The 24561-nt window shown below is 36.6% G+C and overlaps 1 protein-coding gene across 1 annotated transcript in view; it reads left to right on the plus strand.

Annotated features, from left to right (window-relative positions):
* Positions 1 to 24561, plus strand: part of Rttn (rotatin) — a 172979-nt gene that overhangs the window by 103372 nt on the left and 45046 nt on the right. The window contains exons 33-36 of the mRNA XM_036205187.1: positions 3318 to 3507; positions 5228 to 5319; positions 18534 to 18624; positions 23852 to 24041. Of these exons, the coding sequence (XP_036061080.1) occupies positions 3318 to 3507; positions 5228 to 5319; positions 18534 to 18624; positions 23852 to 24041 (563 nt within the window). The remainder of the gene's footprint in view (positions 1 to 3317; positions 3508 to 5227; positions 5320 to 18533; positions 18625 to 23851; positions 24042 to 24561) is intronic.

The following is a 24561-nucleotide window of genomic DNA, read 5'->3' on the forward strand; positions in this document are numbered from 1 at the left end:
AGTAAGAAGAAGCGTTGTCATTAGAGAACAGGGATTCACTAATGGCTTAGTTAAAATCAGTCAACTGAAAATAAATGATGATGTCTAATACACATGAATTTCTATTCATTAGATTTTCTTTTGAAGATTTAAAAGTGGTTTTAAGGGGCTGGAGAGCTAGCTCAGCAGTTTAAAGCACTTGTTGCTCTTGCAGAGGACCTGAGTTCAGTTCCCAGCACTAACATCATTAGAAGTGATGATTGTTTCAAGTAACAAATATCCATAGTTATAGAAAGCAATAGAATATATAATGATACTTAGAATATTAATGATATATATAATATTCACAGATATTATACTTGATTCCATTCACAGACATGTTTATCTCTGAATTTAATTCTTCAAGAGCCTACGATATGTTTCCAAATGATATATTTCCAATATTGTGTTTATTCCTCGGACACTTGCATGTGTATTTAGTTCCTGTGTGGCTCCCTGTAGACACTGTTAACTCTTCTTGTCTGTGTGCACCCTTGCTCTTGTTGACTTTGTTGCCTCTTATCCTGCAGGGCCCCATTTAGAAGACAGGCAAGCTATGCCTTAGATGTCATACTAGTGTCTTTACTTCTCTGATAGCCACCATTGCCAGTTTTTATTGAAACCTTTGCTTTGTGAGCTTTGATGATATTTGCATTCTTACCTGACTTTTGTCTGCAGATTGATTCTGAGCATTGGAAATTACTAATTCACTAGAGACATTAGGTGATTTCTGGTTAAAATTCCTTGTCCACCCTTCCATAACTGGCCCTTCTAGTGCTTAGTTCTTTATTTATGTATGTAAGTATGCACAGAATTTAAAAAGTAGATTTATGTGACATATCTTTTCTCTTTGGAAGTCCTGTTTATTTTTCTTGCATTGTTTGTGTCACAACTCAAATTTTTCTACTCTTAATCTTCTTTCCTCTTTTGTTAGAACTACCTTCCCTGGTAACCATCCCTAAAATGATCATAATCTTATCTACCTTGTGAGTTCTAGCATATTTAAAACTGTCTTTAAAGCTTTACTGGATTGTCTATTTACTATATACTAAGTTGGAAACCAATCTTACTAAGAATTTTACCCCATAGTCTCCTAGCATTTTTTAACACCCAGGGCTGTTGACACTTCCTTTATCCTTGACCTTTTACTTTTCATTATCTTTTATTCATGATTTTCTAGGACTTTTATCTTAATTTTTCACTGAATACTCACTTAGCTCTTTACTTGAAGGCTTGGCTCTTCTATACTTTGTGACTTTTCACAATTTCTTTATTTTTTGTATTTTTTGAATGGTTTTTCCTTTTTTGTGTGTTATGGTTTGATCTTAAATGTCCCCAAGGGCTGTACATGAATAGGGTGGTGCACAGTGGATGACACTGTGGACAGCCGAGGCTCCATTGTAGGAAGTCTCTAGGGACAGCCTTTGAGAGGTATATTTTGTCCAAGGTATACTTGCCTTTTCTTGCTCTTCTGATTCCTGGCTGCTATGAGGTGGTCAGTGCTCATCTGATGACCACAGTGGCCATGCCCTGCTTTTATGATGTTTCTGCGCAGACACAGACCTAAACTCCATGGAGCTAGCCACCTAAAGACGAAGCCTCTGAAATCATGAACCAACACGAACTTTTTTCTTCTTTGAACTTGACTTATGTATAGTCAGTGTTGAAAAACTGGTATGTTTTATGTTTTCAGAAATGAATCCCATAATGGGCCTCTTGGGTTGATTTTCCCTGGCCTCTGTGTCATAACTAGATTTACACTGTGTTCTGAGTTATTAATTTTTTGTAGCTATGTCTGTACTATGATATCTTCTGTTATCTTTGTTTTTTAAAAGCTAGCTTATCTTCTTAGAAGGACTAGAAAATTAAAGAGTTTTAAAAATCATTAAATAAAGATAAGTGTAATTTGGTTATATTATCTTTAGAATTTTATAGTTCAGAGAATAGTCACTACAATTGTTATAGACAGCACTTATTACTTCTCACTTTACCACCGCTTTAAAGATAATAAAGTGGGACCTCAGAGGATGGTGGGTTTGTAACCTGCCTTTCTAATGGTTGTTCCCATTGTCCATCCAAAAGGCCCTTGATGGGATAAAAACTCAGTAGATCTAACTTTTGTGAAGAGCACTAAATAGTTGTTTTTGTTGTTTTCATGATTTATACAGTTTATATTTTATTACCTGTTCTCAGTAAATATTTATGAATTTAGGACTCTGACTGTGATAGAGGAGGCAATTTATAAAATGAGTTAAATAATTTTACATGATTAGTATATTGCAAAGTAAAAATCATCACTAAGAAATACAGAAAAATATAAATTTTATGTTAATTCAGGGATTTTGTTTTATTGACTGAGTTTTGTGAAATAGCCCAATGAAGTTGGAGTTAACCTTTGAGAGCTGTTTTGTTTGTGTTTGTTTGTTTTTAGTGCTAGGGGTCAAATGTAGGGCTTCCTGTATGGCAGGTAAGTGCATAATTGCTGAGCCTCCTCACCTAACCTGCCTTAACAAAACTACAGTTTTCATTTAGGTTGATAATTCTTGCTCTGGGTAACAGAGAATTTGCCTCATGATGTTTTGGTGTTGTTGCATGTCTCTTGTCTTTATCATGTTGTGTACATTTAAGCATACTATAACTTCCTTAAAACTCTTTGTAGCAGTAACAGTTAAGGTTTACTATGTTTTTGACAAATAGCTCACCCAGGATAGTTTACTAAAGTCGTGTCTTAGAGGATAGCATAGGGATAGTAGTGGCAGAGCACTCCTAGAGCATGGATGAGGCCCTTGGTTTCATTGACAGGATAATTTATAAATAAATGAGGAACCACATTGCTTGTAACTGATCTTGATGAGTAAGCATGGCTTCTGACTCCATTCGCTTGTTCTGTTTTACCTGCTTCTTTTAGACATCTATATTTGTTTATTTTTGCTGAGTCATTGATTAAGTAGAAACATTTTTAAACCATTACTTGGATCACATTATTTCAGGTATTTATAATAATTGTTTTACTCTTGTGTGTAGGTTTAAAGATACTATTGTGTTTGTGCTCAAGTGTGTAATTACTTGGATGAGAATGATCATTTCATAGAAGCATTTTAATGAATTGACCCTTTAGGAGGTGGAGTTGATCAACTTTTTGCTAAGGACCAGTAAAGTGAAGTACTTTCTATTCTAGTCTAAGCAGCCATAAGTAGAAAGACTTCAGTAGGATCTGGGACATCTTTGCCTTAGTGAGTTGCAATGGCTCTTTTTAAAGAAATGGTTTGTTAAAAGTGCCTTTTCTGTCTCCCCTACAGGGCCCCTGTGTCCATGATGAGGACTCTGGCCTGTCACTTGTAGGAAAGCCTGCCCTCCAGGCCCTTTTCTATCATTGCCATTTCTATGGACATTTGACTCAGATGGTGAAACATTGTTATCTAGGACGATATACGTTTGATTTGAACCTTTTTGCTTTTACTGACACTTCAGAATGCAGTGATTTAAATGGTAAGTATAATACCTTCATTATTATTATTTGTTTTTATAAAGTATAACTTCTTTTAAATGGCATTGATGGGCCAGGTAGATAATTAAGTGCTTAAAAGAACACATGTGAGAGGACTGCAAGATGTGCAAGGTGTGCAAAGTGGTGTGGAATCCCCAAAGCAAGCTGGCTAGCTAGACTGGTCAGAATGATAAGCTCGGTGTTCATGTGAGAGATCCTGCCTTAATATATAAAGTGGAAAAAAGCTATTGTGGAAGACATGTGGCATCAACGGCTGACCTCTTTTTTCAAGTGCATACATGTGAACATATGTACAAGTACCCATACCACCTACACATGGAAAAATTACATTGAAACACATGTGTTCCTTAAAGAACATTTGAAAAATAATAAAAAGTACACAAGATAAAATTATCTCCAGTCCCCCAGAGAATATTCTTAATATGTTTTATTTCTTATGTCATTTTTCACCATGTGATGCTTGTTTTATATGCTTCATGTGCATTTTTAGTCTCTGTTTCTCTAAACATTGCCTGAACATTATTCTGTGTTATAAATTCTTCATGGAAGCTATGTTTGACATCTTATTAATGTTTTATAAGTTATTTTATGCCCTGCAGTAAAGTTTTGTAACTTTTTTCCTCTAGTAAAATCTTAAAATCATTTGGAACATTCATTCCTTGAAACTCTACCGATTTTTTTCCTCCAAACTTTTTTATGAATGAGATCTTTTCTAATTAAATTTTCTAATTTATTTGGTAAAGGTCTTAAAAATCTTTATTTTTGGTATGCCATGAATTTATCAGAATTTTTGCTGAAGTATTTTTACTTCTCTTGGTAGGTAATTTTGGAATTTCTAAGTATTATATATTAATACCTAAATGCTAAATTAGATGTCATAAAATGAATATCCATTTAACATAAATTGCTTTCATTTTGTTTCATTTTGAAATTAATGTTTTAGAATCTTTTTTTTTTGTTTGTTTTGGTTTTTAGTTTTTCAAGACAGGGTTTCTCTGTAGCTTTGGAGGCTGTCCTGGAACTCACTTTGTAGACCAGGCTGTCCTTGAACTCACAGAGATCCACCTGCCTCTCCCTCCCAAATGCTGAGATTACAGGCGTGCGTCACCACTGCCCAGCTTGTTTTAGAATCTTAACACAGAAAAGGTTCAATAAAAGTACAAAAGCCCTTAAATGTATGAATTTACTCAATATCTCATGAATATATGTGTGCATGTACTTATACATAATTTTTTTATGTCTGTATGCAATATATATATATATATATATAAAGAATAAACTGACATAAAATTCCATTACTTTTATTTACTTAAAGGTAATTTATTCCCTTGGGGGGATTTAAAGTAGCATTTAATGAAGCTCTTGAACTTTAAAAATAACTGTCACTATTAGAAAAATAACTTACTCAGTTGTTTTGATTTTATGAATCATGTTACTACTAACATGGCCAATGTGTATTGATGTATTTGTATTGATGTATTCTGGGTGTTTGTTAGAAATGTGCACTCATTGTTTCACTCTGGTGTAGTATGTTAGAATTCTTAGGACAAGTACTGTGGAGGAATTGCAACAACCACCTCTGAGTGAACACAGAAAAAAAAAAAAAATCGTCCTTCTTTCATTTGGTTTCCTTAAGGCATTGCATTTTTAGTTGTTGGAGAACCTGGGGAGTGTCATGTTAACTGTTTTCTGTTGTCACAGGTTTAGATGACTCATTCAAGTTTTGGAGGGCTTCCTCAGGGACATCCATGCAGGATCATGAGCCAAGCTCTCTTTCCACTTCAGAAACAATGGTAATTAAGAAGGACACAGAAATGCTTCATTTTGAGTCTCTGAATAAGTTTGAATTTGCAGAGTAGTAATAAAATATTGTATATAAGCTTAAGGTTATGATTATAATCACTGTGGTTTTTTAATTTTTTTTGGTTTTTCGAGACAGGGTTTCTCTGTATAGCTTTGTGCCTTTCCTGGAACTCACTTGGTAGACCAGGCTGGCCTTGAACTCACAAAGATCCACCTGCCTCTGTCTCCCAAGTGCTGGGATTAAAGGTGTGCGCTACCACCGCCCAGCTCACGATGGTTTTTAAGAAGTGTATTCTGAGAAGACTCCTGCTTAAATACTTAAATACTTAAAATACTCTGAATGTGTTCAACTATCCATATATACACCCTTGTGCTTTCCCACAAAACTATGTCATTCTGAAGTTAAGTAACTGTGATAAATAGTGCTGTAAGAGGCAGGATTGGAATTTTAACTAGGGATTGCCTGATTGTAGTCGGACTACATATATTCTTTCAGTTGAGAGTCATTTGCTCCTCTTTCTTCCACCTTTTCTGATATAATCTAGAGTATAATAGTAAAAAAGTATTTTCATTAATAGTAGATTAGACATATTCTATATAATTAAAAATCATTAGTTATCTTGAAATTTTGATTAAGGATAAGGCAGAATTCGAAAGCTTACCTGTTCAGATGATCTAATGAAGTACTGATAATTTCAAACAGGTCTCTAAATACTTGTATGAGAAATTTTTTCTTTAATATCTAAAATATGTAAAATTTGTGTGTACTTGGATGTCTTCATTCGTGCATATGTGGTTTTCTCCCTAATAACTGATGCCGGTCTTCAATTTTGTCCAAGATACAAAAAGCATTATTTGTTGATAATGACTGTGTTGTAGACTCTATTAGGGAAGCAATGGTTTGGTACCTTTGATTTTAGAAGTTTAAATAATAATATGTATATGTGAAAATGTAATTATGTAGACATTGATAAAATTTACCTCCTATATTGTCCCCTTTTCTTTTCCCCTCCTTTTATTAGATTCAAAAGAGAGGAGCTGTCTTTAATGTTAAACTAGACCTTTATGTGGAAATGTAGAATAATCACCCTGCTCCCACTAGATGTCATACTTTCCAAGCTTAAATGTAAAGATAGTAGGTATCTTTAGTTCAGCAAGAGAAATAATATGATTTTAATACCAAAATGGGTTTTATTAATTGGTTCACAGAAAACCACAGAAAGGACGGCATCAATACATGCTTGAAAGTAAGTTTCCTCGAGTGGTCCAGTTTTTATAGGACTGTCAAATAGCTATGCTAGGAAACCTTTAGTCACCATGACTAGATGCCTGAGGAAACCTACCACAGGCAGGAAATCTATATTGAAGCTAACAGTTCCAGGGATTTAGGCACATGGTTACATGCCTTCATTGTTCTAGGCCTATCTTCAGTTAGGCAGAGCATCATGCAGGGAAGCATGTGGTGGAGCAGAGATGTTCACTTCGTGGTGTCCAGAGACAAAAGACAGTTAGAAGGGAGGATTGGGGTACATTGGGGTCAAAGTCTTTAGCACAGGACCATTGGGAGAAAATTAGACAGTGAACCCATAAGATCAGCCTAAAACTCTTCTATCCTTGTTTATCAGAGCTAATCAATAAATAGTGATTTTTCTGTGTTAACTGTTTTGTGTTATTCAACTTATATTTATCATATGTAAGAAGAACTTGGTACAAAAAGGCAAATCAAATTTATAAGTTACAGCACTAGATTTTTCTGAGAATTACTTTGGAAGAACTTAATTTACTATGATCCTTATTTAAATGGAAGTACCTTTGTGCTCATTAGCTTTGTGTTGATGTTGTAATACACTTGAAATAATCAACCTAAAAGCAATAGAGACTTGTTTTGTTTCCTAGTTTGTAAGGTTTCAGTCCACAGTTGCTGTGCACTGTTGCTTTTGGCCAGTAATTGCATAATACATTACAGTGGGAATATGTGCTAGAGGAAGCCTATTTATCTCATGACAGCCTGGATCCTGGGAAAGACACAGAGAGTGGTTGTGACTCTGATATGTTCTTCAAGGACATGCCCAGTGATCTAAAGTTCTTCCACAAGCCCCACCTCTCAAAGGTTCCCCCATCCCTTCCCAGTAGCACCAAGCTTCAGTACGTGGGCCTGTGGGGACTTTCAGTATCTAAACTCTAGCAATCTCTAAATTTACCAGTCCTTAACTTCTTCAGAGTTGATTGTTTCATGGTGGGCTGGCAAGATGGCTCAGAGAGTACAAGCATTTGCTGTGCCTCCTTGATGACCTGGCTTTGGTCCTTGGATCTCACCGTGGAGGGACAAACTAACTTTTAAGAGCTGTCCTCTGATCTCCATATAGGTGCCATAGCAGGTGCATGCCCAACTCATATACACATGTGCTATGAATAAAAAGTAGAAATATGCCAGTCTTTTATTAAGTTATTTGATCATTTCATACATGCATATAAAGCATTTTGATGCTCCCACTCCTTGCCCTTTTGTCTGCCTCACAGCCCAGTCAGCTTCTCTTCCTCCCTAGCAGTCCCTTCCATGACTTTTGGTTTAGTCTCAAGATCCACTTAATTTAAACAGGGCCACCTGTGTGACCATTTAATTAGAACTATCCATTAGCGCTTATGAGGTCACCAGTGGGCACATAACTGAAGGCAGTGGCTCCCATCTCCCTAAATCCATCAGTAGCAAATAGTTGAGTAGAGAAAGTTAGGGCTCCCCAAGTGCTTCCTTCATTCATGTCCGACTGTTGGCGCAATCCTATGCTGGCATCTGTAGCTGCTAAGAGGTGGTGATTACAATGACTATGTCTTTCTTAGATGGTATCATTTGCAGCCCCTCTTCCTGTCTTCTAACTTACATTTTATCTGCTAGGACATTTATGCCATCTCCACTATAAGTTATTTTTAATATATAGCCCTATGCATATCATTTGTTTTTTCAAAAGATTAATATTTTTATTAGGGCTTTGTAGAGCCAGTTTCACTTTATTATTATCATTATAATTTCATTATAATGTAGAAGTTATGAACTGAGGAAACAAGATGAGGGAATGTATGTCTTGCTGATGGGCTTATCTGGCTATTTATATCTGTATTTGTTCATCTCTTAGAATTGAGAAAAGTTAAGATCTACTTGTTGATTGGCTTTTCCATTTTGTCTTTTCTAAGCAAAGGACCCTCTTTGATTTGGATCCTGAGTACTGGGCTTGTCCACTCTATGCTGCCAGGGCCACTTTTGGGACTTAGTGATGTTATTTAATGATAACATAATTTTATTTTTATTTGTTGCAAGCTTTGTAAGGGTTGGGGCCAGTATATTGTCTACAGTGCTGATAGATAAGCAGTGTCATGGGTTCACTGAGGAACTGCAAAGTAAATACTTCCTAATTGTAGTTTCCATCCAACTAGGTCAGTGATACAACATACCTTTCCTCCTGGAACCATTTCGTTTTTCTCAAAAAGTTCAAAAGAGAGACATTTATACACAGTATACCCCAAATACAATGTAGCTTTATGACCAAGATTTGTTTTATTATTGCTTTAAATTTGTTTTATCTTTTGCCAGAATAAATGATGCAGAAAATGTGTTTCTTTTTCTTTAGATTTTTCCTTATATGGAACACAAATTTAAATAAGACTGATTTTTAGTTTATTTAAATATTTGAAAAGTTAAATTTATGAATCACCATTGTATTTGGAGAAATAAAAATACTGAACAATTCTTGTTGACACGTTGTTGCAAAAGAAGAAATGAGGGATAGCGTGAGACCCTGGCACCCAAACCAGTAGAAGCCATGCAGATGCAGAGGCAACAACTCTGTTGTTGACCACAATGTTATACTCCCCTTCGAAGCTAGATGTCATTGATGTGTTATAGTCAGAATGCTGTGTGGCTGTACTGTAAGAATGATTAAATAATTATTTTGTATCTAGAATGGCCATTTGCAGGACTGCTTCCTTTCTTCTGACACTTCTGTACACATATGAAAGTGGCCGAGAAACTCAGAGATGTTTTATGTTCAGTGCTTAAAAGAGTTGAAACTGTCTAAGACTATAAAGCTTAGGTTGGAAAATAACTGACTGTTGTTTGTTACATACTAAAACATTCAGAATGTGATGTTAGAGGCTGAAATTTGATTACCAAAGACAGGTTAGTCAATGCTGAGTCAGCTTTTGGGTGTGAAGGAGTAAGATATGCCTTTACAGAGGTAAAGATGTGAAGACATTTTATTCAGCATGGTGAAATGGCTTGTAATATTACAACTGATACCAGGGAAATGCTACTGGCACTTGTTTGGGAATTAAAATTTGTTCTACACACAGAATTGTATATGTAGGGATGGATCAAGAGGCTTCTTAGAGAAATATTTCTGCCTAAATAGCTCTGATGGCATCTATATGACTTCAGTGGCATGGACTTTAGTAAAAAGGGATAAACAAATAATATCCGTGTTTTAAATGAATTTCAAGTATTTATAGGTCATGCAAGAATTAAGTTTGTTTTTGTAGTTAGGAAAATACAAATGTAGTGCATTTCTTAAGCATTGTTAACATAGGCCACAAATATGTCTATGTATGTATGTTTGGTTTGGGGAGCATAGAAATTAATATTTACTAGTAAAACTTAAATCTTGATAGTGAATTCTAAGAACTGCTTTCTGATGCGATATTTTCATTGTTTAGAATTTGAATGTGATAGCTGGTAGGAATAGAATATTCATTCTATTCATTCTATAAGATTATATATATATATATGCATAATGTCGTATTTTGTGAAGAACAAGATTTTATATTTCTCTTTGTTTTCATTTAGCAATGTTTTCAAGCTAAGTTACTACAGATTTATAGTCAATACTGTCAAGTGCTGATACTTAAATAAATGGACAGTCAGTTTAGAAGTAAAGAAAAGCCTCTGTTGCTTTCCATTTTTGCCATGTTTGGGTACTCATGTTATATACACATAGATGAAGATATTTAGTCTACATTATTTGGCGATGATACCCTTTGACATCGAAAGTGAAGTATAGGCTCTAATGTAGACGAATTTCTAAACTGTCTTATTAAATAAAAAACACGGAGCCATATATAGGATGAAAACCTGAGAAATCAGGGAAATAGGGAAAACCACAGCTAACCTCACCTCACCAACTCCGCAGCTTCCAAAGAGCGAGTTACTTCCTGTCTACCCACCTGCCTATATGCCTTCCCCTTCTGCCATCTGATTTGTTCTCTCTGTCCAGCTACATCACTTCCTCTTCCTGCCCAGCTTTGTCACTTCTTGTCTGTTTGTACAGACCTCCATGGTTAATGAGTGTTGGAATTTAAGGCATGTGCTACCATGCCTAGCTCTGTTCCCAGTATGGCCTTGAACTCACAGAGACAGATCCCTACCTGCCAAATAATAGGATTAAAGGCATGTGCTACCATTGCCTTACTTCTATATAGTGGCTGGCTTCTTCCTCCGATCCTCAGGTAAATTTTATTGGGAGACACAGTATATTGGAGGACACAATACATCACCACACTCCAGGGTCGTGAGGCTAATTGAGGACAAGGTAGGGTAAGCACACGGAAATGTACACTCTTCAGTTATCTGTCATACAGTGTGAGGGTCACAACTCAGACATACTTCCAGTCTCTGCTTGTGAGTGGTCTTCATTCTAGTTAGAGATGCATAGATCTTCTAACATCCCAGTTCATTCCTTAAGTAATATTTTCTGAACTTTCTGTTTTTTGTATTGTACACAATCCAGTTGGAGTGATTTAGACTTCTTGGTATAATTTATGAAAATTGCTGATAACAAATCAGGAAGTTTTTCTGCTTGGGCATAAGGGTATCATTTATAAAAAGGAACATATAAACTCTATATTCTCACTGGAACTTTTTACACCTTATATTTTGTCATGTTTTTAAAATGTGGCTAGATATATATCCTGTTTAGTATGCTAAATCAATTTAAGCATTAGTAATGATTTTCAAGGAAGAAAAATGATGAAATGCATTATATAGTTGCTTTGACAAATAAAATACTCAGGTTCTCTTTGTCTTGCTGAGGATTAAACCAGGGTATTGGACATGCAAACCAGGTGCTCTGCCACTGAACAGCCTTAAAACATCCAAGTTCTTTGTTCATTTCTAACAATTAAAGTGTAAGTCTTTTGGCTTTACTAAGTATAGTGCAAGAGAAAATAGTTTTTGAACATGGATTCCATTCATCTTTCTTATATGATACATTATTTTTATACTTAATTGTTTCTTTGATGTAGCAAATGACTGCCATTTTTTTCTCTTTCAAAAGGATGCTCTTAATTTTGACTGCTTATGCTAAAGCATAATTTAGAGACTTTTATTATCAGATATGTACAAAAATATCTGTAAGAATCATTATTTTTAATTCTTACAAATAAAATTTCAAATCTTTCATTTGTTTTCTCTAACTTGGTTAAGGTGAAATTCATAGATTTAAGATATACTGTGATTATTTGATATGTGTATACATTATAAAAATATTAGTACAATCACATTGATTAAGACATTCTTTACTTCACCACTGCTCTGTATATGTGTGTGGGGGTGTATATTGTCAGCAATTTATCAAATGTGTATAAAAACTTTGTAAGAAAAGTACATTATTATTAACTATAGTCATCACTGCATATTGGATCCTCAGAATTTATTCATTTTACATCTGAAAATATGTATATTTTCATCACCATTTTTAAATTTCTTCTCGCTCGACTCTTACAATAATGATTACACTAAGTTGAGTCAGTTTTAGAATGGTGGCATTAAGTAACATAATCTGTTTGCTATGCCTTTTATTGGCTTCTGTAACTAGAACCAGGTGATAAGGTGAAAATCGTATATATCAACTCAAAGAAGACTCAGCTTGTCTTACCAGGGAACACCAGTTATTAATTGAGAATCTCAGGGTATATGGCAAAAGTTGTGAAAGTCCAGACTTGACATTATGACATGACGTCATCCACAGAATCCAGGCTCAAGAACTGTGTAAACAAACTGCAGGAACATTTCTTTTTTCTTTTTCTTTTTCTTTTCTTTTTTTTTTTTGTTTTTGTTTTGTTTTTGTTTTCGAGACAGGGTTTCTCTGTGTAGCTTTGCGCCTTTTTCTGGAACTCACTCTGTAGCCCAGGCTGGCCTCGAACTCACAGATATCCACCTGGCTCTGCCTCCCAAGTGCTGGGATTAAAGGCGTGCACCACCACTGCCCAGCTCCTTTTTTCTTTCAATATAATAATATTTTAAGAAAATTGACAATTTTGTGTTGTCCTTCATTGGTAACTATTCTGGAATGCATGCATTCCATGGACTAGACTTGCCTTGTTGTAGTTTTGCATTTACGCTGTTTTAATGAACCAAGGAAATTATGGATGAATTAAGTGGTTTACTGTTGGACTAGGATACACCTATGCCTCCCACTTAGATTTCCTAGTTAAAGTAGTAAGGAGTGAGAATGAGGGTTATACCAGGAAGAAAGAAGGAATGCCTAAGCATGATGTTAACTCTAAGTAAGCCATCTTCCACCACCTCATACTGGGGGCAGACAGAAGTCCTAATCTAGCTGAGGGTTTCACCTGGGTTCATGTGAAAAAAGAAAGCCTAATCTCTCAAACAAAGGCAGCTACTTCCCTCCCTCTACAGATCTGCATGAGGTTTTCCTCCGATTGGAAAGAGTTTATACTGTCAATTGTAGACTTAGATTCTTGGTTATGGCCTTAACTAGTAGCAAATCTCTTGTCTTGAGGAACAAGACTAGGATAGAATCAGCAGCATGCAACAGCTAAAATTCCTAGATGCCAAAACACTTACTACTTTGATTTGAACAGATTTTTATGTCAATATAGATTATTAAATATAATTAAAATTTCTTACATGTGTTTTACCATTTCTCATGGAAGTGGAGCAGCTCATCTTAATGTATTTTTGGTTTTGCTTATTAAAAGAAGAGCTTACTAATATGTTAAATTGAAAAAATATAGAGAGAGAACAGTGAAAATGTAGATTACCCATAGTCAATTTTAAAACATAGTACCATGCAAAGAAGCCCTTTGATTTCCTCAGTCACATGAGGGAAGTTCTAATATAACTCATAGATTCTTTCCACAAACATCTTTCTTAAATGTGGGTTTCCCTTCTCTTTCCAAAGATGCTTGTAACAGGAGACAGATATATTTATTATTCAACTGATACCTGTGGTATTAGTCATGGTGTTTGATTGCTTTTTCTTAGAACTATAAAATTTACCTTGATTGATTTGACAAGAATACTTTTTATATGCCTCTCAATTATCATCTGAACAAATATATTTATAAAATAAGCAAGTATTAGGCTATTTTCCTATTATCTGAATTTAATACAAAATAAGGGATTTAGTGCTTGTCTATGAGTGATTTTAGATGAAACATTCATTCAAATGGCTTTTTATGCTTAAGCTCTATAATTAATCCTTCAGAATTTTCTCATTTACCCGTATCAGAACCATTACATTTACCTAAGATGAAAGCTAATGTTGTCTATTGAATGGGAGAATTTATTTTATTTTATTAACATTTTTTTCTTTTACCTACCAACCACAGTTCCTCCCCCACCCCCTATCTACCTCCCTTCACATCGAGTCTTCCTCCATCTTCATTCAGAAAGGAGCATGAACAAAGCGTGGCACATCAAGTTGAGGCAGGACCTATCTCCTTCCCTGTATCAATGCTGGTCAAAGTAATCCAGCATGGGGAACAGATTCCCAAAAGCCAGCTAAGTGCCAGGGACAGGTCCTGATCTCACTGCTAGGAGCTTTGCAAACAGACCAAACTTCATAACTCACACACATGCAGAGGGCCTAGGTTGGTCCCATGCAGGCTCTCTAATAGTTGGTCCAGAGACCATGAGCTTACCTGAGCTTGGTCAGCTGTTTCTGTGGGTTCCCCTTTCATGACTTTGAACCCCCTATCTTGTACATGCCTCCTCCGTTTCTTCAACAGGACTCCAGGAGCTCAACCTAGTGCTTGGCTGTGGATCTCTGCATCTGCTTCTATCAGTTATCGAATAAAGGCTCTCTGATGACTATTAGGGTAGTCACCAATCTGATTACAGTAGATGGCCAGTTCAGGCACCCTCTCCACTATTGTTAGGAGACTTAGCTGAGGTCATCTTTATGGGATTCCTAGGTGTTTCCCTGGTACCAAGTTTCTCCCTTACCCCCAAATCGCCCCCTTTATCAAAATATCTTGCCTTACTCTTCCCCTCTGTCCTTTCCCCAACCCACCTCCCACACCCAGCCTGTCCTACCTGCTCTGTCAAGTTCTCATCATCCCTGTGAAAGTCCTCAACCCCACCCCCAGTTTACTCAGATCTCTTCTATTTCCCCTTCCCAGGGAAGTCCATGCATAGCCCTTTGGGCCCTCATTTTTATCTAGCCTCCCTGGGGCTGTGATTGTAGGTTGGTTATCCTATACTTTACTCCTCATAGCCACTTATGAGTGAGTACATACTGGGTTTGTATGGTCTGGGTCTGGGTTAGCTCACTCAGAATGATTTTTTTTTCTAGTTCCATCCATTTGCCCGCAATACTCCATTGTATAAATGTACCACATACATTTGCCTATAATACTCCATTGTGTGAATGTACCACATTTTCCTTATCTATTCTTTGGTTGAGGGGTATCTAGGTTGTTTCCAGGTTCTAGCTATTACAAATAATGCTGCTATGAACATAGTTGAGCAAGTATCCTTGTGGTATGATTGAGCATCCTTTGGGTATATGCCCAAGACTGGTATAAATGGGTCCTAAGGTAGACTGACTCCCAATTTTCTGAGAAACAGCCATATCGATTTGCAAAGTGGCTGTACAAGTTTGCACTCCCACCAACAGTGAAGGAGTGTTCCCCTTTCTCTGCATCCTTTTCAACATAAAGTATCATCAGTGTTTTTGATCTTAGCCATTCTAACAGGTGTAAGATGATATGTCATAGTCCTTTTGATTTGCATTTCCCTTATGACTAAGGATGTTAAACAAGTGTATTTCGGTCATTTGGGATTCTTCTGTTGAGAATTCTCTGTTTAGATCTGTACCCCATTTTTAAATTGGATTATTTGGTATTTTGATGTTTAGTTTCTTGAGTTCTTTATATATTTTGGAGATTATATATTTGCCCATTCTCTAGGCTGCTACTTTGTCTTGACAGTGTCCTTTGCCTTACAGAAGCTTTTCAGTTTTAGGGGTTCCATTTATTAATTGTCATTCTCATTGTCTGTTCTACCAGTATTATATCTAGGAAATGGTCTCTTGTGCCAGTGTGTTCAAGGCTACTTCCCACTTTCTCTTCTATCAGGTTCAGTGTAACTGGATTTATGTTGAGGTCTGCTGTGGAATGTCTTTCTGTATGTATTGCACTGATTGGTTGATAAATAAAGCTATATTCACTCGTCTATGGCAAGGCAGCTTAGAGGCAGGCAGGAAATACAAGCAGATAGGAAGAAGAAAGGAGAGAGAGCGAGAAGCCTGCCTACTGCCCAAGGCACAACATGCCAACAGACTGGTAAGCCATGGAACACGTGGTAAAAGATAGATTGTTAGAAATAGGTTAATTTAAGATATAAGAGCTAGCTAGCGAGAGGCCTGCCATAGACTTATATCCTGCCACATTACTGAAGGTGTTTATCAGCTGTAGGAATTCCCTGGTAGAATTTTAGGATCACTTATGTATACGATCATATCATCTGCAGATAGCAAAAGTTTGACTTCTTCCTTTCCAGTTTGTGTCTCCTTTTGTTGTCTTATTGCTCTAGCTAGAACTTTGAGTACTCTGTTGAGTGGATGTGGAGAGAGTGGACAGCCTTGTCTTGTTCCTGATTTTAGTGGGGTCGCTTTGAGTTTCCCTCCATTTAGTTTGATATTGGCTGTCAGCTTGCTGTATATTATTTTTTATTAGGTTATGTATATTCCTTGTATCCCTGATCTCTCATGAAGGGGTGTTGGATTTCTTGAAAGGCTTTTTCAGCATCTAATGAGATGATTATGTGTTTTTTGTTTGTTTGTTTTGTTTTGTTTTGTTTTGTTTTTCTTTCAGTTTGTTTCTGGTGAACTACATTGACAGATTTTCATATGAACCATCCTTGCATCTCTGGGATGAGGCCTATTTGATCATGGTGGATGATTTTTTTGATGTGTTCTTAGATGTGGTTTGCCAGTATTTTATTGAGAATTTTTGCATCAGTGTTCATGAGGGAGAGTGGTCTGCAATTCTTTTTCTTGGTTGTGTCTTTATGGGGCTTAGGGATCAGGGTAACTATAGCCTCATAAAATGAGTTTGACAGTGTTCCTTCTGTTTCTGTTATGTGGAACAATTGAGGAGTATTGGTATTAACTCTTCTTTGAAATTCTGGTGGAATTCTGTGCTGCCACCATCTGGTCCTGAGTTGTTTTTGACTTTGGAGGAGAGTTTTAATGACCATTTCTATTTCCTTAGGTGTTATAGATCTATTTAAAATTTTTTTTGGTATTGTTTTAATTTTTGTGTGTGGTACATATCAAGAAAATTGTTCATTTCTTTTAGATTCTCCAACTTTGTGGAGTATAGGTTTTTGAAGTATGAACGGATGCTTCTCTGGATTTTCTCCGTGTCTGTTCTTATGTCCCAAATTTTTTAGTATTTTTAGATTTTTAAGTGTATGTAGACTTCATTGCTATGAATTTCTTAAAGTGCATATTGGCTTTACTACCAGAAACTACAAATGAAAATAATCTTAGTATTTGCTTTCATGTATCACTGTAAATCAAAGGCACAATAAGCTAGGAATAAGCACAGGGTGTATACAGATGTGACCTGGTGGTCTCTATGTTATAAGTAATGCTTATTTATGAGTTCTGTGGATGCCCCATGTCATGTGTACACATTGACATGGGCACTCTCCAGGTATGCCCCCTTTGTGCCCTTTCACAGAGAAAAAGATTGATGGCAAAAAAAAAAGAAAAAAAAAGAAGAGGTATCTTCCCTCCCGAGAGAGGTATTTTTCACATAAGAAGTACCAATCACAGTAGGCTGAGTGCATCCAATTTTAGAAGGCCACAGTCATTTCTATTAGGTGCAATGTTTTTAATAATGTTCTGTTCTGAAACTCAGTGTCAGCATTTTGCCAAGCTTTTTTTTTTTAAGTTCAGATATGAGGCAAGATAGAGAAAAATCTTCTAATACTTTGCTGTTTTTTTATATTCTAGATCTGCAAGGTTTTCTGCCACTTTATTGTATGTGTGTGAATTACTCATTTATTTATGTATTTATGCATGTATGTATGTATGTATGTATGTATGTATGTATTTATTTATTTATTTATTTATTTATTGTTTGTCTTTTGAGTACATCTGTTCCCCATATGTGTGCCTGGTGTCTGTGTTGGGTAGAATAGGGCATCAAGTCTCCTGGGAATGGAGTTATATGTGGTCATGAACAACAGTGTGGGTGCTGGGGCATGGAGCTGTGTCCTCTGGAAGAACAGCACATGCTTTTAAATTCTGAGTCATCCCATCTCTTTAGCATTTACACTGATTTTTATAGGCATCATTAAACTTAAGTGTGCAGTTTGAAACATCAAAAACAAGCCATTTATAATAAAATAGGGCTGGAGAAATAGCCCAACAGTTAATAGCTCTTGTTGCTCTTGCAGAGGATTTGGGTTCAGTTACTCCATTTGCAGGGGATCCAATGCCTTCTTCTTTCCTCCATGATCACCAGACACATAGATGATAAATTTACATACATGGAGGCAAAACACTCATGTACATGACAAATCTGTAGTAAAGAAATGTGAGAATCTCAAAAACAATGCATTTTAGGTAGAGAATATATATCTTAAGCCTTTCAACATTTAGGCAGCAAGAGCCATACGTTGCTTATATCAGAAACTTAAAGTCATAATTGGGCTTCAAATTAAAACTTGGCTCTTTTGAGTTACTGATTTATGGACAGTGTAACATTCCTATTAGGGGGTCATAGAAAATGCCCTTATCAGAAAACTAGCTATAACTCAGGATTTAAATTGTTCTGTAATTATGTTAGCTGATAAAATTCATTCTAAACTTGCTTTCTTAAGGAATTTTTGCATATCTACTGTTTGTTTCATTTTCCATGCTTCCACATTAATGAGTAAAGTACCCTTCCTGCTTCACAGGTGGCGACCTCAGCGGGCAGTTCTGAGACTCAGCCTCTGCTACCATCAACACTCATTCCTGAAACTGCACCTGACCAGTTTGTGACTCAAGGTATTCCTTTTTTGTGTATGAGGTTTCTAATCTTATTTTATTTCTTTAGTTTTTTCGCTTCTTCTTCTTCTCCCTCTCTCTCTCTCTATGTGTGTGTGTGTGTGTGTGTGTGTGTGTGTGTGTGTGTGTGTGTGTGTGCCTACAAATACCACACTGCATGTGGAGGTCAGAGGATAACTTTCAGGAGTAAGTCTCTCTTTCCACCTTGTGAATCCTTGTGTATCCCAGGGATTGAGCTTTGGTTCTTGGGTTTGGCAGCAGCTGCCTTTACCTGCTGAGCCATCTCATCTGAAAAGCTCTGCAGCATTTGTAGAAGAAAAACTTTAAAATATTCTCCAAACCCATGAAAATAGATGTTATGTGAACAAATATAAAAAAATCCATTATTTTTAGATAGGATACCTTGACATCAAAAAGATATCAGATGTTAAGCTAAAAATTAAACAGTGTCTAGTCAAAATACCACCACATTTCTTTGTGGTAAACAAGATTCTATTCATAATTAAATCAAAACAAAAATGAGTGTATGAAAGTGGCCAGAAAAATGCTCTAAAAGGAGTCAAGTCCTACATGGATATTATAACATACTGAAAAATGTAATTGAATATGTTTTATTACCAGCAATGAAAAAACAGAACTGAAAATGTATCCATAATGATTAAAGTGGCAACTCAGATCTCTGAATGAGCCATGGATCTTTTGAAAACAATGGTGAAATCTGGCTAGCCATTTGACACAAGAGCACATCTTATACATAGTTATCTGGGTTTCAAAGTGAAAAATTAGTTTATGCAAATACTATAAGAAAACATGGATGGATGCCTATAAAATTATGTAGAAGGCTTTCTAATTTTGCTTCAACATCAGAAGTCAATAAAAAGGACACATTTTACATTTAGTAATACTAATTAAAAAACAACAACTTATATGGCAGAAAATACCATAAAGTGAAGAAATTCCTTGACAAATCAGTGTAACTATTTGTAACATAACTTAAAAAGAAAGCTGTGTTGTAAGCATGTAAAGTGTTCTCAGTTCTTCAGAAGGAAGAGAACTAGCACCATGTAAAAGTGAACAGAAACATGAGGCAGACACTCACAAAAGATATGAGGGTCCCATATTACCAGATAAGTACAAATTAATGCTACACAGTGACCATCTTTCTTAGCTGTTAAATTAAATCGCCAGCATTAAAAAGTGCTGGCAGTGCATCCTCTTGGCCAGGCTATGGAAAACAACACTTCTATAAATTGAAAGAGAGAATGCAATTAGTGTAACATTTTGGGAAGGGAACTTGGCAGTATCTAATGAATCTATAAAATTATCTTACAGGAATTTTCACATGACTCATCTCTGAAAGTGTGAAAATACATATGCGCATGATTATTTAATGAAATACTATTTGCAATTAGAAAATATATCAAACATCCCATAAATGGGGGTGGCTTCAAATTAATATCCATGTAATGAACTATTCAGCTATTAAAAAACAAGATATCTTCAAATTGGTACACAGTAAATCCCCACCAGAATATTGATAAGTTAAAAAAAGCATCCAACTGGGTTAGGGGAATGGTTCAGTGGGCAGAGTGCTTGCCTTGCTGTCCTCTAGTACCCATGTGAAGTGTTGGCTGTGGTGAAACATGCTTTTCAAGCCAATGAGGGGGGAGGGGCAGAAGCAGGCAGATAAAACAGGTTCATGGAGCAGCCATATATTGCTGAGGTTCAGGTTCAGAGAGAGAGAGAGAGAGAGTCTCTCAGTACATAACAATAAAGGAAACCAATAAAGGAGAACACCCAATTTCAACTCTGACCTCTACATGTGTATACGTGGGCTTTCTCACACATACATCCCACACACAAAATACACTAAAAATATATACTTAAAATATATGGTAGATTTCTATGTTTTGAGACTTGGCTCAGTGGTTAAGAGTACTGGTTGCTCTTCCAGAGGACCTGGATTTAATTTCCAGCACCCAAATGGCAGCTCACAATCATCTGTAACTCTAGTGCTATGGGTTCTGGTACCTTCCTCTGGCATCTGCAGGCACTAGGCATGCATACGGTGCTTAATCATATACTTGGAGAAAACAAACATACACATGAAAGCAATAAAATAATAAAAGGGGGGAACTAAAAAGTACATGTGTCTCCTCATTTGTTATAAAAGAAAACAGGAAGCTCAGTTATCAGAGCGGGTGGATGTCAGGGAAGAAATACATGAGGGTAAGAACAAGGTAAAAGGGATTCGACAGTGGCCATAGTCACTGTTGCATATACTTCTAAGCTTAGTTAGGCTTTTATAACCATGTTTTATGTTTCATGTGTTACAAGAGAAAGAAAAGAAAACTTAAACTGGCAAAATGTGAAAGTAATGTGGAACCAGCCCCACACTTATTTACCCCAGGACCTCTTTGAGATATGAAGGATAAGAGACTTAGAAATAGAGAGGAGAGAAACAGAGAAGACACAGGATAGACTTGGGTGGGCCTGGATCCTTAGCCACCAGCCCAGATCTTTATTTCAAAATTCTATTTATAACAATGCCAAGAGGTCGAGGAAAAGACCTCTCCACTTGCTAGTTACAGTCACCTAGTACCCAGGCCCGTGGTCCAGTCAACCTCTTAATGCAGCCCTGCTGGGTACAGCCACTAGGAAACCCAGTGGGCTACAACAGAATATAAGCAAGTTGTTCTAGTAATTCATAGGCTTTCATCTTCAGGTTTAATGGCAGAGAAAACTTCAGGCAGGCATTCAAGTCATGATGCTACTTTACCTTTTGCAACTAGCAATCCTAAAACTTTTTCATATATTTGACTGAGCAAAGGAGCAAGTAGACAATGGACGATGAAAGGGTTTGTGTGTGTGTGTGTGTGTATGTGTGTGTGTGTGTGTGTGTGTGTGTGTGTGTGTGTGTGTGTATGTGATGAAATACTTAATGACTAAAGGTGTTCAATGAACCCTGTAAATTTATATTAGAATTGGAGCTGTCAGTATGAATTATTTTGTTGATTCATTGCTCCATGTGTATGTGCCCAGGTATGTGTGTGTGTGTGTGTGTATACATATATATATACATACAACATACATACATATACACATGCACACACATATAAATGGACACATTTCCAGTCTCAAAACAATGGCACATCAATATAAATATATATATATATATTTATACTTAGTGCTCAGATCCTTGGTTCTGAATCTCATTCTCCTCTCCATACTATCAGAACTCTCTGGAACAAATGCTTGATTTCAGGGCATGGGATATGCAAAGAAGAACTTGAACCTGGAGCAACAGAGGTTAATTGGATACATGGGAAAAGATATAGGATTGTTATAGAAAAGAATGTTCTTGGGATAATTCAAGCAAAATAAATATACTATACAGATTAAGAATGTTTGATTAATACTAAAATAAATAAGTGATCAGAAGGAAATCTGCTAGAAAGTCAACTAAAATAAAAAATGTTTTCATTGGAGAATTACCATTTGGTAGCCATTTTAGCATAAAGGAAAATATATTTTACAGTTGAGGAACCTATTAGACACTACCTGTCTCAGTAACGTTTATACCATTGCAAGCAAAATCTGTGAAAGAACATTGTAAACTGTTCAGACGTTTCAGCCACAGGACTCCATCAGCACATTGGAGTGTACTGAGTGGCAGAAGCTATTCACATCATGACAGACAGTAGAGAGGGAAACAGGAAGGGGCTATTGACAAGATATCTCCACGAACCTCCCTTACCCCTTGTCCCAGTGACCCTTAAGTAGGTCCTTCCTCTTAAAGTTTCCAGAACCTCTGAACGTCATGCTGTCAGTTGGGTTTGATGCTTCGCAACAGGATCCTGTGCAAGACACTCGTTCTACCCATAGCACTGCCTTAGCTAAACAGTCAAAGCTAGTGTCTCCAGTAGTGGGAAACAGAAGTCATATCTCATGATAAAATGTGCAGAGAATCTGATCATGAAGAAACCTCAGAAAGATTCTCCATAAAATTGTCTTGGTCAGGAAAGAGAGCAGGGCCAAGGAACTCTTCCAATTTAGAAGGCAGAAACATGTTAACTAAATGCAAAATGGGATTTCAAATAGGTTACTTTTTTTTCTTTTGCTCTTCAGAACATTTGTAGAATGATTGACAAGATATAGAAAAGGTCTGTAGTTAGATATTAGACATTATGTGTGTTTATTCCCTGATGGTGCTATAGTAAGTAAAGACTATGACTCCATCTTCAGAAGTTATTAAGGAAGCGTGTATCTGTGAATTACAAACAATTCATAAAATAAAAGGTTCCAGGGCAGGTAGGTTGATAAGTAAAATATTTAGTTCAGAATTCCTTATACTCTTGCTTTTTCTTCAGTGGGAATTAATTCAAAATGTTTTCTCAAAAGAATAAACAAGGACTGAAAGTAATAAGAAAAAGTGTTGAGGCACATTTGATTCAGTTAGAAAAGGTCCACAGTCCTTACCTAAAATCCACAGTTCCTGTCAGTCAGATTTTCTCAGATGTTAACAGGTGTCTACTGGCCCACACCCAATGACTGATGCTGCTTTGCAGTCCTGTTCACTGCTTGACTCACCGTTATGACTGTGCTTGCTTCTCTACAGAAGTAATTCAAAGAATGTCTACGCTTCCATTGGAGGTGTTGAAGGATGTACAGTCAACTGTACCTTAGTGCTTTTCTAAAATCCAAAGTCCGGCCCCTAGAATTTCAGGGGGAAAAAAAAAAGACTGTATTCTAGCCTTGGCTCATGTTACTCTTCCGGCTACTCGGGAGGCTGAAACAGGAGGATCGCTTGAGTCCAGGAGTTCTGGGCTGTAGTGCGCTATGCCGATTGGGTGTCCACACTAAGTTCGGCATCAATATGGTGACCTCCCGGGAGCGGGGGACCACCAGGTTGCCTAAGGAGGGGTGAACCGGCCCAGGTCAGAAACGGAGCAGGTCAAAACTCCCGTGCTGATTGCATGTGCACATGAATGATTGCATGTTGAGTGCTTCTATGTGTGCACATGTACACTCACTGGGGTTGGGGGTTAGGAAGAGAAGCAGTCAATCTCCCTAGCTCCAAGGTTAAGCTGAGCCATGCAATTAGGAGAATTAACCAATCACCTACCTCTATATCTTTAGGAACTTTCCTGTGTGGTGAAAAGTTGTAAATTTTGTTAATAACCACCAGATAAATTGAACAATTTTTATGCTCTATTATAAATAATAGGTCAATGTGAAACCAGACCAGTGTGCCTTCGTGACTCGTCACTGTCTGCTCCCCTGCACAAGCAGTGCATGTTTGTTACCCCATCTCTTCTGTCAGCGATCTGCAGCCTCTTAGACAACCTCTTGGCAGTTACTCGTAGAGAAGCTGCAAATGCTTTTCAGCAAGCCCGCCTCATAGAGCTTCTCTGTAGGTAAGAGAGAAATGGGAGGAGGGATGCGTGAACACAAGACCGTGTGTGGCTGACAGTGTAGTCTCATTTGTTCTTACATGCACTAAGTTCCAGGCTTTTACTTTTGCCAGTTGTTGTCACAGTTGCTGTTGTTATTTCCTCCCTCTGTTCTATTAATGCACTTTTATTGGCTTCTTAGATTGATTGTTTAGATTAAAAAGATTTTTTCTTCAATTTAAAGAATTGAGATGTTCTAAATCTTATGTGCCTTCTAGCACAGACAAAGCATGTAGTATAATCCCCTGCTTATTTTTCATTGGACATTAAAGAGGTTCAAGATTCCTGACTCACAGTCGTATCAGAATAATGTTCCCAGGTTGAAAATCACTGTTGAATTTTACTTGGATGCATTTTGTTATGGGAAACTAAACTCATCAGAACTATTCTGGTAGAATTTAAGGAAACAATGACTTGATTCTTTAAATTATTCATTTTCCTAATATTAATGAGTGTCTGATGATGTTTTTAGCATAGTGGCAAA

This window comes from Onychomys torridus, chromosome 13 (assembly GCF_903995425.1).
Source record: "Onychomys torridus chromosome 13, mOncTor1.1, whole genome shotgun sequence".
Taxonomy (NCBI): Eukaryota; Metazoa; Chordata; class Mammalia; order Rodentia; family Cricetidae; genus Onychomys; species Onychomys torridus.